The sequence below is a fragment of the Heterocephalus glaber genome, unplaced genomic scaffold (genome assembly GCF_053883595.1).
Source record: "Heterocephalus glaber isolate CG9 unplaced genomic scaffold, H.glaber_assembly_v1.0 deba00001472, whole genome shotgun sequence".
NCBI lineage: Eukaryota > Metazoa > Chordata > Mammalia > Rodentia > Bathyergidae > Heterocephalus > Heterocephalus glaber.
The window spans coordinates 54,795,496-54,810,805 of NW_028258315.1; the positions used below are offsets into that span (position 1 = coordinate 54,795,496).

Consider the following 15,310-nt stretch of genomic DNA (forward strand, 5'->3'; position numbering starts at 1 on the left):
CAATTTCCAGAGCACAAGAACTTACAAAGCATAGTATTTTGATTCGAGAATAAGGAAATGCCATCGAAGCTTTTCATTTTTAAAAGATCATTGATCCAGGTCTTCTTTATCCAAGGAACAAGGGCAAAGTAGAAGAGATTCATCATTTTCTTGGGGAGTATGCATTAGGAATGAGCCAAGCCTTCCTAAGCTCTCTTCATAGCTTTTACCCCAGGCACAGATAAGTGTGGCTGACTTAGCTCACTGATGTCTCTCTTGGGTAACCTAGTGCTTCAGGTGGCAGATGACACATCTCTGGAGAAATGAAATAGTTCTGCTTCTAACAAGAAAATGCAAAAGGATACAATGCCACTTACCATAATTCATTGCCAGACTTTTATGGAGAATTCTAACTGCATCCCCTCCAAAATAAAAAACACTAAAAGTGACTTGTTAGAACCCCCAGTTACCTTTGGAGGACCATTGCCTCCTCCTCCATTGAATAATTCAGCACTTTATGTAGACAATTTTGGTTATTCAGAGAATGGATTCTTTTGCAATTATGTGATTTACTAAGATTCAACACTGTCTAGTTAAAAGTGTGGGCTGTAAATGAAATATTCTTACTGTGAAAATAACTACTTGAGAAGAGCTGAAGCACTGTCATATAGTAGGTACTACTGTATGGTAGTTTCACCTTCGCAACTGCAACTGCCTCCTTGTCTGTTCTTCCAAAAACAAGCCACTCTTTAGATGCCTGAGTGGGAGGTTTTATTTTATCAATTACTCTGCAATAAATTATACTGTAGTCATATCTGATCATAGATATAATTTATTTCCTTTTAATTATGATATGTATATATATTTCATATATATCATATTATTATATATTATATTTATTTGTTATATTATTTATTATATATTATATTATTATATAGTATATTTATATATTATATTATATATTATATATATATTTCATATATATATATGAAAGGCCCAGGATTATTAAGCATATATATTTAAGTAAGCTGTTTAATTATACCCAGAAAGTTGAATCTGTTACCATTCAAATAAAAGAAGCTAGTCAAAATGACATATAAGCTGATAGTGCTTTCCTGTTCTGATTTTCTATTCATGGAAAGTGAATATAAGGTATGAAAAGTTTAGAGATCTAGGTCATTGGCACAGAATTCTGCATTAATTCTTTTCATAAAAGTGCAAAATATGATCAATCAACTTTATCAGCTCTAATATCGCCATCAGACCAAAAGATGAGCCAAAGGAAATTAAAAGCTCTTTATAAATTTCTCATAAATACTTCAAAATCAGAATTTCCATCATATGGCTTGAAAAGAATAGGAATCTTTTCAGAATGTATGCAATGACAAGATTAAAATTTCTACTAACATATCCTAGGTATTCATACATCTGCAGTAAAATATATTTTTTGTGAGTCTTTCTTAGTCAACCTCTGGCATGTGCTTATACACAAACATTATTTCTTTAACATGCTCTGAATCTCTACGATCATAGGTGCTATATTATATTTCATTATATTTCCCCTAAAAATTTTGAATTGACCAGAATGTTTTTACAAACAAAAGTATTTTCTTAATTGACAGGTAATAATTGTAAATATTTACTAGGCACAGTGTGATATTTTGGTCATGTATGCATTGTGTGATCACTACCTAAAGATAATTAGGTTACCCATAATCTCAAACATTTATCATATCTTTGTTATGCAAATACTAAATCCACTATTGCAGATATTTTTATTTATGATACAATATTATCAACATAATCACTGCTCTGTGAAATAATACACCAGAACTTATTCATCTTATCCAGTAGTAATTAAAAAGTCTCTTCTCAGCCAGGCATGGTGGTGCATGCCCGTAATCCCAGCACTCGGGAGGCTGAGGCAGGAGGATCACCTCGAGTTCGAGGGCAGCCTGGGCTACATAGTGAGTTCAGGGGCAGCCTGAACTACAAAGGGAGACCCTGCTTCAAAACAACAACAACAACAACAACAACAAAAACAGTCTCTTCTCATATTCCTGCTCCACTACCATAACCAGCCTTAGGTACCACCATTCCCCTTTCTACTTCTGTGAGCTCAGCTTTTTTTAATTCCACACAAGTGAAACCATGTGGTACTTGATATTCTGTGTTTGTGTGTGTGAATATATATCTGTGTGTATATACACATATGTTTTTGTGAGAATGTGTGTGTATGTATGTACGTACATGACATTTTTCTTATCCATTCATTTGACAATGGACATTCATGTTTTCTCTATCTTGGTATCTGGAATAGTGCTGCAATGAACATGAGAGTGCCAATGTCTTTTCAACATACGGATTTCTTATTAAAAATGCTGGTAAGGATGTGTTTAATTCACTGAAAAACTTTCAATTTTTTTCCTTGTTGGCTATACTCATCTGCACTCTTACTAACAATATATGAGTTCCTATTTTTCCACATCCTTACCAGCATTCATTATTTTTTGTCTTGTTGAAAATAGCCATCCTAATTGGAGTGAGAAGATAGCTCATTTTGTTTTTTTGATTTGTATCTTTCTGATTATTAGTAATGTTGAGTATTTTTAATATACTTTGCCATTTAAAAGTATCTATTCAGTTATTTTGTCCATTTTTAGTTGAATTATTGAGGCTTTTAGCTATTGAGTTGATATACTACAAGCTTTAAGAGAAAATAATGATAAAGTTTACAGTAGTACTATATGAAAATTTGCATTTTTAAACAATTAATTATCCTGAGTGGTTTTGTTTCAGAAAATGGAAGAAGAAATGTGAAAAGAAAACAGAAATGGCAATAAAAGCAGGGGCAGTAAAGTAGAATAGACAAAGAAACTTAGAGGTGAGGTTTCCCAAACCACAAGCTAGTTATCATAATTATGCAGTCTTGTTTCCTCTGAAGCCATCTGTTAATACCATGTTATGAGCTTGATATTCACTAGCAGTTCAAAATTATGACGATTCTCCTCCTCACCACTAGATCCTTAAATGCTTTTCGACAATTAAAGAAAAACAAGGACATACTCAAATACCAATTGCTGGAGTTCCTGTGTTAAAGCCTTGGAAATGGTGTTAGCTGAGGTTAATGGCTTACAGCTTCCTTAGATTTATAACTATGCTTTTCTGAAAATGGCTTCCTATAGAAAGTTCACAGCATTTCATGATTTCATCATGTTTGCATCCTGACCTAATCCAGTATGTTCATTTTCCATCATTATTTTCTTTCTGTGGATTATGGATTTCTCAAAGTCATAGAGGAAGATGAAGGCTTAAGTATTCTCTCATAACCTGGCTACCTGGTTCTGTGTGCCAAGGACAATCTTTAGCTAAAGTCTCTTAGGAGCCTTATGTGCTCATAGGTGGGGCTTTTGTGGAGGTGGCTGGATCTAGGGTGGGTGAATGTGGATTAATGATGTGATACTGGTGTGATATTGGAAGTAAGGGTATTCGAATTAGTCCTATAATTGGTTTAGCTTAGTTCTTAGTGTAAATAATGTGAGCCCCACCCTGGGTGTGGGTGGCACCAATCTCTAGGTTTGCAGCCTAGATGGATACAAGGGGAGAGGGAAAGCAGGCCTGCTGCTGCTCCCGCTTGCTACTTTGTGACCAACTCCTTCTGAGTATATTAAACAGCCACAGTTATGAATAAATTAAATTTAGTAACATCTTTGCAGTTATCACACAGGGCTGCAGTATTATAAAGTAAAATTTAGAAAATTTAATACTTTTCTTTTGTTAGCGCTTGTCTGAGCCACTAATACCCATGATTATAGTTGAATTTAAGTGGACACTGATAAAATTAATGATTTTCATTGAAAGTTTTCTTTCTATTAGCCTTTATAAAATTATTATAGCAGCCCAGAAATGTTTAGCCCCATGTTTTAAACTTTCAAACCCATATTTATTTTAATAAGTAATTCAGAAAATTTAATTTTTGAATTGTCATTATACAAATGATAAAAACATAATATTTAATTGTCATTCCACATTTATGCAGAATATATTCTTTGGTGGATATGTATATATATATATAATTTATTCATTAATTCTTTTTTTCAGAAAGATTTATTGAAGGTTTTCTGTTTATTAGCAAGCACAGTTAAATTATGAATAGAATGTGTTATGTGGCTCAAAAGTATAGAATTTCTTTTACAAATATGTGTTCCTGGTAGTAAAATGTTCCTGTTAATTTAATAAGTAGTAGTGTGTGCTCACTAAAGACATTCAATTAATATAGACAAGTAGAAAAACAGATGAAAAGCATCTGAAACTTGGGTATATTTTTTGCTATTCAGTATTTGATTTATTAAATTTAATGGTTACTTATACTCAAGTGTTACATATAATTAATTATTCATTAAAATTCTAAATTTCCTATTTATTGTTGATTTTTATGCTTTCCAGATACAGTAATAAATTTTTTATATTTATTTGTAAGGTAAAAATATTTTTAAAAATCTTTCTTGGATGCGTTGTTTTCTTTCTGAAAATTCCTTTCATGATACTGAGCAAAGTTGATATACAAGGAATAAAGAGGACAGTATTTGTTAACAGAAAAAGAATAAAGAATAGTAAAAAATTATTTATAAATAAGCAATCATCTAATTGCCAGGTGGATATCAATAGCCATTTGTTAAAAGGTGCTAGTATCTATGACATTAATTTTTGTAAGGTAGGGCTTTATGACAGAAATATGAAAAAGTATCAGGATACTTTCTTTAATTTAGAATCTTATTTCCTGTATTCGATTTTTTGTTATAGTTTCAAAAATTTTGTATAATTGTTTTCTTATATGTTTCAATATTTTTAGATTCATTTTATAACTTACAACAAAATTGAACAGAAGATACACAGAGTTTTTTTATTACTATCACCCCCAAATATATACAGAATCCATCATTACAATATCTCCCACCAGTGTGGTACTTTTTATAATTATAACCGTACAAGAACACGTCATAATTACCTCATATTTGTAGTTTACATTGGATTTTAACTTGTTTCATCTGGGTTTGGAAAAATACAGAATGACCTGTGCTTAGCATTGTAATATTCTGAGTAATTTCTCTAATTCATGTGCTGCCTATTTTCCCCCTCTCCTCCTCATCTTGGAAAGTGCTAATCTTTTTACTGTCTCCATAATTTTCCTTTTCCCAGAGTATCATATATTAGAAATAGTATATAGGCACTTTCAGATTTGTTTATTAAACCTAATAATGTGACTTGAAGTTGCATCCATTTACCTAATGGAGGACATTTTGGTTGCTTTCAGGCTTTGATAATTATAAATAAAACTGCTGTAAACATCCATTTATGAGTACATTTGGGAATATTTTCAGCTTCTTTAGGTAAAATCTAAGGTGTGCAATTGCTAAATTTATAGAAAGTTATACCATTTTGTTAGAACCATTAAACGGCCTTACAAAGTGACAGTTTCAATAGGAGTGGTTATGACACATCCATTATTTATCACCTAAACAGCTTTCTTTTCAACAAACAAACTAAAAACCAGTATGTCTCACAGTGGAGTTGGCATTTCTCAGTTTGGTCATTCTTTGAGAAGGACAGTACTGAATATTACAAAATATTTAGTATCCACGATTCCTGCATTCCTGACAACAGCATTTTCTTGTCATTTTAACAACAAAAACCTGCTCCACATAATTCAAGCATCACCTATGCTGGATGAATAGAGAAGACAAACAGATTTTATCTTCTGTAAACCAGCTGTCTGTAATCCTCTAGCAATGAAGCTAATGGAATATTTTTGCTGCCTAAAACTCCTTAAGACATTCAAGAAGTAGTTAACTGAATTTATAGGTAGGGAAAATTTTGCTGAGCTGTACATGTAAATTCTATGCATTTTGGTAAATCTGAGTTTTTCCTTATTTTTAAAATTATTCTCTAGATGATCATCAGTGATGTATGTTATTTTGTGAAAAATTCCTCCAAAAATTACATATGTTGAGATGTAAGATCATATTCTTCATCTCTGCAGTGAAATGACCTTCATTTCTAGCAGTGTTCTTTCTTATCCTTTGCTATGAAGAATATTGAATTAGATGTCATTACAGTGTGCTGTTTGTTGGATTAGTATTTATAAATAAGTAAAGAGAGAGTAAAATATATATATATATATATATATGCATGTGTGTATTGTGCTCAGTTATATTGTCATCAGAGCTTACCAGTATTTTGCTATTTAATTAAATAAATGATATTATTGTTATTTAGTTTATCCCACATAATTATTAACTAAAGCTGACATATTCCCAATAAAATCAATTTGCTTATAACAGAAGCTGCATTTCTTTGAAGCACTGTATAAAAATATGCCAGCTCTGCAGGAAGGATGAATTAACACTTCAAGCAATTCTTTTGTCTTGTCATTTCAGTGACATGGAACAGTCTGAATGGATATGGCTATAATGTACAGTATTTTCTTTGTGAAAAGCCATTAACAGTTATTTCAGGATTACTGTGTTTATGACACTTGCAAATTGATTTATGGCATTAGCCAAGCAGGTTATTGAACAAAAGCTTGTTAATTTTCTTTGTGTTTATTCTTCCTTAACTTTAAGGTTTTGAGTGATTCTGATCACACTTCAACCTTATGGAAATGTGCTGGACCTGCTCTTCCATACAGCCCCTTCCAAATCAAGGGAATAGTTTATCCTCGCCTGAAAATCACATAAAAAGGAGTTTCATAAAGGGATACTTGAGGTCAGAGGGAAGTGAAGATGACATCCACTCCATCATGAAAGTGTCAGATGGCTTTATATAAGACACCTTACTGGATCCACCTCAGTAATTCTTAAACCATTTTACTGTGCAAGGAAAAGAATTTAAACAATTCCAAGTAATCACATCAGTACTATTACTAAAAACTGTAGAGTTATTTTTAAAACTATTATAAGAACACTAATACCTGTTTACGGTATTAGAAGTTGTTGACATATTTTAAACTTTCCGAGTAGGAAAATGTTTAATGATTTAGCATGCAAGTTATTTCCTGTCTCTGGAATTCATTGAGGCTGAGACATCTTAATGTCTGGGTGAAGAGGAAAGTCACTCAACCACCATCAGCCTGTATTTTGTCTGCACGCATTGTATGTCTTCTCTAAAAATGGGAGACGGGCTGTCATTGGCATTTCTGCTTTGTGTAGGGGCTGCCACACAAATAAGAATTTTAAAAACAGCAATCATAGGAGTTAATATTTGATTTGCTTTGTTGTAGTTTCTTTTTTTGAAAATTGACCTGAACATGTTTGTGAATAATTATTGAGACAAAATGCCAAAAATTTTAAAAAGTATCACAAAGATAAAACATATGATCCCCCTAACAGCTGCCTAAGTTCTTTTTTATCCATTCACCACACTAGGCATATCCTATTCCTTTTTAGGATGAAGTAGAAAATTCTTTGTTTTTAAGTTTCAGTATGCAAATTTGAATCACTTTACTTATTAAAAGGAAATAAAACTATTTACAATTCATTAAGACCATTAGAGAACCTTAGTGTCAAATGTCCTCAGTAAATCTGACAGAAGTACTTATTATTAGATTATTTTTTTTAAAAACTCATGATTTTATGGAAAGGTTATTGTTCAGAATACATTAACAATAGCAGAGACCTTTGACTAATTTTTAAATATTTTGTTTTTGTGCCATATATATATGTATTCCAAAGTAAGACTTTATTCTTAAATCATTTTTATCCATCTTCACCTCTCAATATTTTATTAATAAAATTTAAAACTTTCTTCATTAGAGACATTGCAAAATTGGTAAATTAAGAATCAAATCACAAAAGATAGATGAAAATGTATCATAAGTATTTACTAATAGCTGTCAAGATTTAAATAATTACTGTGAATTCGGTTTAATTCTTTAGTTGAGCCGAGACTTTCCCACCTCTTAAACAAATAAGGGGAAAAAACATCGAGTTACATTAATTTACTTGGCAAAAACACGGGACAGACACTCTAACTAACTTTCAGACTCCAAATCTTCTAAATCTGGTTCCACCGAAACAGATACAGATACTTCAGAAAGTCTCTTTTTCTGTTTGTTTTTGTTTTAAATAAATGCCAATACTCTTTATGATAATTTCTATAGTTTTGACCAGTGTCTGCCTAAAGGAATCTCTTTATTGTTGTTGGAATATTTTAGGCTGATTTCTGATTTCCACAGAATGAGTGGTCATTCAGGAATGATCATTATTCAGATTATTATTAACAATAGCCCAGGACATTAAAAATATCTCTGTTGTAGAAATATTAAAAGATACCTGAAATAGAGAAATAATATGAAGAACTTCATATTATTATTATTATTATTCATGTATTGCACAGATTCAATAATCACCAATATTTCATCAATTCTTTTATCTTACCCTCTCTTATCAAATAGCTCTTTCTGCATGCAAACTACCCCAAGATTAATTGATTTAATAAAAAGAAAAATAAACTACTATTTGTAGGTCTTTTATTTCTTTGAATGAATCTTCTGGGCTCAGTCAGTCTTGAGTGATACTGGCTGAGCTGCTTCTCATGCCTGTCTTCAGCTGGCCAGTCACCTTGGGCTCACCGGGCTAGAATGGCCGTCCTTTCTTGGCTGCCTGGGTATTGTCCCAGGATTACAAGAGTAGCATACAATGCAGCTATCACCTTCTGGCAGGGAGCCCAGCTTGTTCCCATAACTGAGCAGGGTTTCCAGAGATAGAAAGACAAAGAATAAAAAGTACAGGGCTTCTCTAGACCTAGAGGCAGAACTCATTCTGTTGGTGGGGAGCTTGCCATTCTCCAGAGGTTGGGAAATGGCTTCTGGAGAGGAGCTGTACAGTCATCCTAAAAGTGCACAAAGAGAAGAATGGGAGAAGTGAGGAAGCTTTTGCATCAATCTACCACAATTTGCCACTAAATGCTTTAGAAACTGCATTTTTATTTTTTAAGTTGTCCTGACTTTGTTTCTATACTAAGTTATACAGAAGCCATGCAAGTTAACCATACTCTTTAGATATTATTAGACTAATCCTATTACTACTAAGAACATAATGACACTACTATCAGAACTTTCCATAAATTTCATTTATTATTCTGTGCTAATTATACATGATCTCACTTAAGCCTCATAAATATGCTATAGTGCAGCAACTATTTCATGCACTGACAGGGATGAATAAGAGAGGTCAAATTAATGACCCAAGACCATATATCAAGTCACCTCTTATACTGACTCCATTTTCTACCTGTTATTTTCTCTGTATTACTCTCTCCTGTTTGCTGGTCAGCAGGCCTAAATAGCTTGGTTTTTGCTTAAGAGACCAGAAAAAATTCACAAAGGCTAAGCTAACTCACCCTTCCATTACTATAGGCAGAAGATGAATTCAGTTAATGAAATAAATTTTTTCTATATTTTCCACCATATAACTCTTAAATACACTAGGCTCTTCCCTACCATACACGAGGCCATGAGTTTGATCCCCAGTACCATCCTCCAAAAAAATCACAAGGATCTCTGAGGTCACCTTATAATATTGATGATACATTACAGGCTATGTTTGAAAAAAACAAAGAACTTTACCTCCTTATTGTTGCATTGGAAATAGTACTATGATGTATGGATGGTTGTCCACTTTTATGCTAATGTCACAAAACCAGTGTGCTTCTAACTATCCCTCCTCTATAGTTCTATACTGGAAATTGAACCTAACCCCTTAACACTGAGCTACTGCCACAGCCCTTTTATTTTAAAACCGAATCTCACTTTTAAGGTGCCCAGGAAGGAGTCGAACTTGCAATCCTCCTCCCTCAGTCTACCAAAGTGCTGGGATTACAGGTGGGCTTTGTGCTTTTAATTCTTACACCATTAGTCAAGCTAGAGAAGTTGAGGCAGTCAGGAAGGGTCAGTTGTACGCTAACATCCTAAGATGTTAATTTCCATTCATTTAGATAGCAAGGATAGTTCTTATCTTTGTAAGGATGAATTGAGGGAGTCAAGAGTTAAACCAATTTATCTAGATTCATAAAAGGTAATTGAATTGTTTTCAGATATGTGTTAATATCATTAATATAAACTAATAGTATTCAGATTTATGTGACTAGGTTTCAAACATTTTAGTATATTTTGCTCTTCTCTCAAGTGCCAGATCCATCCTGACATGTAATAATTGCTTTTATCTTTGAGGTCTGATGTGAGGCATTTCTCGTGCTCTCAAAGAAGATAAATAGGGATATAATTTTACCTCTGTCTTAGTGTTGCAAACAGAATTACTCAACAATGTCCCTTACACACTTGACACTGAAATTCAGTCTGACTTTCCTTTTCAGCTTCAAAACTCTTTGGGGGGCTTCCTTCATTACCTAATGGAATCGTCCTTGCAGGGGGTCACACTTTAACTTTCAATAATTACAGTCTTACAGTCTGTATGCATACATAAATGTCAGCAAATTGAAGCCAATTTCTTCAGGAGATAAGGTCACATGTAGAATTCACCATTATCTATACTCTGGAAAGTGATGATGTCATCCATGTTTGTTAGATCTATGAATACATAGTCTTCATAGTCTTATTTTATAGCAGGGGTTCAATCTGGAATCTTTTTATGGGATAGAATTTCTTGAGTTAAGGCCATGGACTTAATACCATTACAATTCCAACCCCAGATCAGCAGTACTGAAGAATTAGCCTGTGAGGTATTGTTCTATAGCAATTAAAGATCATTGAACTTGCTAGCCTAAAACAGGAGAGTAATGGAAATTAAGCCTGTTCTCGCTTATTTGGCTGTCCTTATTTCGAGGTAGGATGATACATGAAATATTAATCTGGAATATAGTCTCTTAATAGCATCATGGTTTTAAAAGCCTTGCTTCTGACAAATAGAGAGTAACTCATTAGACACACATATGAGATACTATTAAAGCAATCAGCATTGAATATTAATGAGACAGAATATTAAGTGATAAATTACAGGTAAAGAATGATATGTAACTGTAAACAATTAATTTAGATGACTATTATAAAACTATTTCAGAAGACAAAGGAAACATAAAATTCAAATCTGAAGGTATTAATTTTCTTTAGACTTTTCATCTTTGAAAAACATATATGGTTCAGTGTCTCCCAATTTTGAAAAAACAAGAAGAGCTCAGTTTCTGTAGTTCAGTCAATGTCTCTTTTTTATAATTAAAGGAATGTTTTCTGCATATTATTTTCTTTATTAAAATAACTCATTTCCTAAGGAAAATGGGTGCCAATATTGTGATACAGTTGAAAGTATTTAAAATTGCTCATATAATTTGTCATTTTACCAAATATTCTGAAGCAAGAAGGTATAATTTTTCCAATTCCACTTTTACAGATGAGACAATTGAGGTCAAACAAAGTAAAGCAATATTGTTATACTAATTTATAACATTCAGGAGGAAAGGTTTAATGCAAGGAAGTTTTTCTACCTAATCAGAGTAACTTTTCTCAAATTAAAAGAGTAAGTCGGACTGCTGTCACTTAGGGGAATGGGGAAAAAATAAGAATCAAGATATATCGTATAAAGGTACAAGTTCCCAAAGATGAATATAACTCTATTGTAGACCTAAAATGCACCAATAAACTTAATGAAAAAAAACTATATTTGAAACTAAAAAAAGGGTAATTAACAGATAAATGATGACATTGTATGAAGGAAGATTCTCAGAATCATAAAACAAAAGAATTGCATTAGTTATTACTTTATATTTGACCTATATTTACATACATAGCAAAAAAAAAAAGGTCTATAATTGCTAGGGTTACAATTTGAGGTAAAATATAAAAGCCAGAATTCGTGGAATTAAATATAAGTTTAGTGTCTTCTCTCATTTCTGTATTCATTATATTTTTTCATCATTTGTGGCTGAAAAAGTACAGTAACTGATCTAGGGCAAAGAGAGGAAAATGATATATTTGAAAAAGTATCACATTTTGGAGCAAACCATTTTAACTTTATTTTTGAGAATACATTACAAATAATATTTAGATAGGTGTTTATTACTATTTTTCAGTAAAGAAAGTGAAGAAAAATTTAAATCTTAATATTTATTGTATTTCTCTAAATTTTTTAGTCAATAAACATCCTATTTAATGGGAAGCAACTGACACCATAATCTTGTGCTTGAACTAAACCCACATTTGTAAATTTTAGTTAAAATAGCTAGCCCTTATCCATTTGTTCTTTATTTTTCTTTTCCTTATATTCTTTTGGAAATATTTAATTTCTGTTTTGAAAAGTTATTTCTCCATAAGTATACATGATTTATCTTTGTAAACCATCATAATGACTTAAACAGGGTTAGGGGCCTGTAGTAAATAATTGATTGAAAAAGAGCTACCTTTGAAAGAAAGTAACTAAGTGAAATTATTCTGATAGTCATTGACACTACAGTGTACTCAAGGGCCTTTCAGATAAACATCCTCTGACTCTCAAATGTAATTTATTTGAAATAGTTTATGGTTTACAGCATATCACACATTTTTTAAATAGAAGTGGGAAACCCTTATTATATATTTGTGGAATTATTAGAGACCAGGCTCAATAAAATAGTAAATAGAAAAATATGTTCAATTTCTGTTCTTTTGACATCTTAAAGTATATGTGCTAATATATTATTCTGTTTGTTTTTGTGTTTTCAGGTTGTTCACATTTTCTTCAGCTTTAAATGAAAAGTAGGAGAAGACATTAAGATTTTCAATCTTTCTAGGTTGTCTACTTCCTGAAGAGCAATGGCGAAAATTTTAAGTGGAAAAAGATTAATCCTATCACTATTTTTTCTTGTGTTAAAATTGTCAACAGCAATCGAAATACCGCTCTCAGGTAAAGTGACAACTTTCAATACCTACCAAGTAATTTTGTTTTTAATTTTTAAGTAGAATATTTGTAAACGGAGAAAAAAGCTTTTAAAATCATATTTTATGTATATTTCCATCAATGTGTTATCACCACTCATGTTTCCTCTATTTATCTTTTGGTGGCTGATATTTGACTGCCATAATTATTTTGTAGCTCAGGCATATAGCTTCTTATGTAAACTTGGCCTATGACAAGAAATATAACCCATACAACAGACGATATTTTCGCAATACATCTAAGACAGTCTGCAATATTACAAACAGATTTTAGTTTTATATGTGAGGGTTGATTTATTTTGAGGAGAATTATGATTTAGAAGATACTGGCTTTCAACAAATGGTGACAGAAAGAAATTGAATAAACTTTGTATTCTTTTTCAGAATGATTATATATATTTAAAAATGAAAATACAGAATTACAAAAATAGCAAATAATCTTTTACAACTAAAAGTATAAACTAACTCCAAATAGAATGTATGATATAGTATAATAATATATAATATATATATAATATATATAATAATATATATTATATAATATAATATAGTATAATAATATAGTATAATCTCCAATTAGGAGATTAGTCAGTGTATATATTGGGATATATTGATAAAACTGGATGCAAATTTTTATCTAGCATAAATCAGTCTATATAAGTTCTGATAACTAACAGTTTAAAAATGAGACATCTGAAGTCTATAGCAATTCATGTAATAACATATCAAATTTGTAATGTGGAAGTTTCCAGAGTTTTTCTTATGTTATAAGAATATGGGTTATCAAGGCCCTTGAGAGATTATTTGGAAATTTTTATCATATATTGTAGTACTATAATTCTTTTTGCCATTTATGTGTATAACTTGAGGTGTTCTAATACAAGAAGAATTTGTTTATATTAGAATCTTAGCATTGGAAATGATCATTGTGAATTATTTAAATTCTAGACATTTTAGATGTCAGAAAATTTAATACATGTTAATTTATTAAATGTGCCAATACTGAGCTGAAATTTTCCTCTTGAAGTAATCAGACAGACTGAATGCAAATAGAAAAGAAAATAATGCTATGACTTTATAATATTATGTGTTTCAAAATCATTTCTAAGGACAGTTTTCAATTACTTGATGTAGCAGTTTTACATTATGTATGCACTTGTAGTTGCACATCTCCACCCCACACCCAGTTAAGAATCCCTTGTCCATGGTTCTTAACAGAGAAATAAGCTTTAGTGTTTCAATTTCTTAAGGATTTCCACTTGTTCTATAGACGTACAGATGTAAATTCTCTACACACTTACCTGTAGTCTTTCAGCCTACATACAATGTATCAGATTTCATCACTGGCCAGTCTACTTAGGAACATTCTGAGAATCTGTAAAATCTCTTCTTTAGTGGATTCTTTTGTATGACTATGAAATTTCAAGTTAAAAGCAACAGAATTGGCATTGGCCTTCCCGATTCAACTTTCTGATCATATTCTCTAACAAATACATTAAGTCTCCATCTCTTCCCACTTGTCCCTCAGTGGTGAAGGGTGTGAAATTTTGTATTAATCCATAGTGCACATTTTTATTCTGGTTGTCTCAGTTACTTATGCATTTTCATGCTGCAATGCCTTAGACCACAATTGTTAGAAAATATTAATGACAAGTTTTTAGAACAACTGAATATTATCCATTTATTTCAGCACCCTAGAGCACTCACTAATAAATATAGACAAGACAGGTACCCAATTTGAATGTCAACGAGTCTGGTGTCTCTGTAATTGGGCTAATTATAGAGGAAAGGATTTATAACATAGAATATATATTCATACAAACACCCAAAGGTTATTAGCTCCATTCCCTGAATAATTAGTTGCTGCTAAGCCTTTACAACCTTAGCAAATTTAACAAAGAATAATGTTTTAATGAACAAGTTGTTTTCAAGTTATTAGCAGATATCTTAGGGATTGTTGCCATTGTGTGTCATCCCTTACCATTTATAACTTGAATATAATTTAAATAATACAAATTTGTGACAAGCTCAAGCCCCACTCCACTTACTTAATCAGAAAAAAGGTAAATGTCAATGAAGATATAAATATTTCTTGCATGTTACTCAATGTTTATAAATATCTGACAGGAGAATTTTGCATTAGTATCTGTAAGCCAGTAATACTCACTTATCAGATTTATTAGACAAAAGTAAAGAAAATGGAATTTTAGAATTGGAAGGGGCATTTAATTATTATTCTAGATTTACTACCAATGCTGAAAGTGCGGTTCATGAACTCCTTAAGGTCCCAGAGGCACTGTACTTTCAGGTGGTCTATGAGGTCAAGCTCTTTTGAAAGTAGCACTGAGATGCCACTCACTGTCACTGTCACATATATGGATATAGGAAAGCAATAGTGAGAAAACTGCT

General features: G+C 31.8%; 1 protein-coding gene across 7 annotated transcripts in view; it reads left to right on the plus strand.

Moving 5' to 3' along the window:
* Chl1 (cell adhesion molecule L1 like) overlaps nt 1–15,310 on the plus strand; it is a 191,482-nt gene that overhangs the window by 99,228 nt on the left and 76,944 nt on the right. For 5 of the 7 annotated variants that reach the window (XM_004854217.4, XM_021266048.2, XM_004854218.4 and 2 more), the window contains exon 2: nt 12,689–12,869. In XM_004854217.4, the coding sequence (XP_004854274.1) occupies nt 12,779–12,869 (91 nt within the window). In that variant the 5' untranslated portion in view covers nt 12,689–12,778. The remainder of the gene's footprint in view (nt 1–12,688; nt 12,870–15,310) is intronic. The other 2 variants (XM_087182025.1, XM_021266047.2) reach the window with 1 other exon arrangement.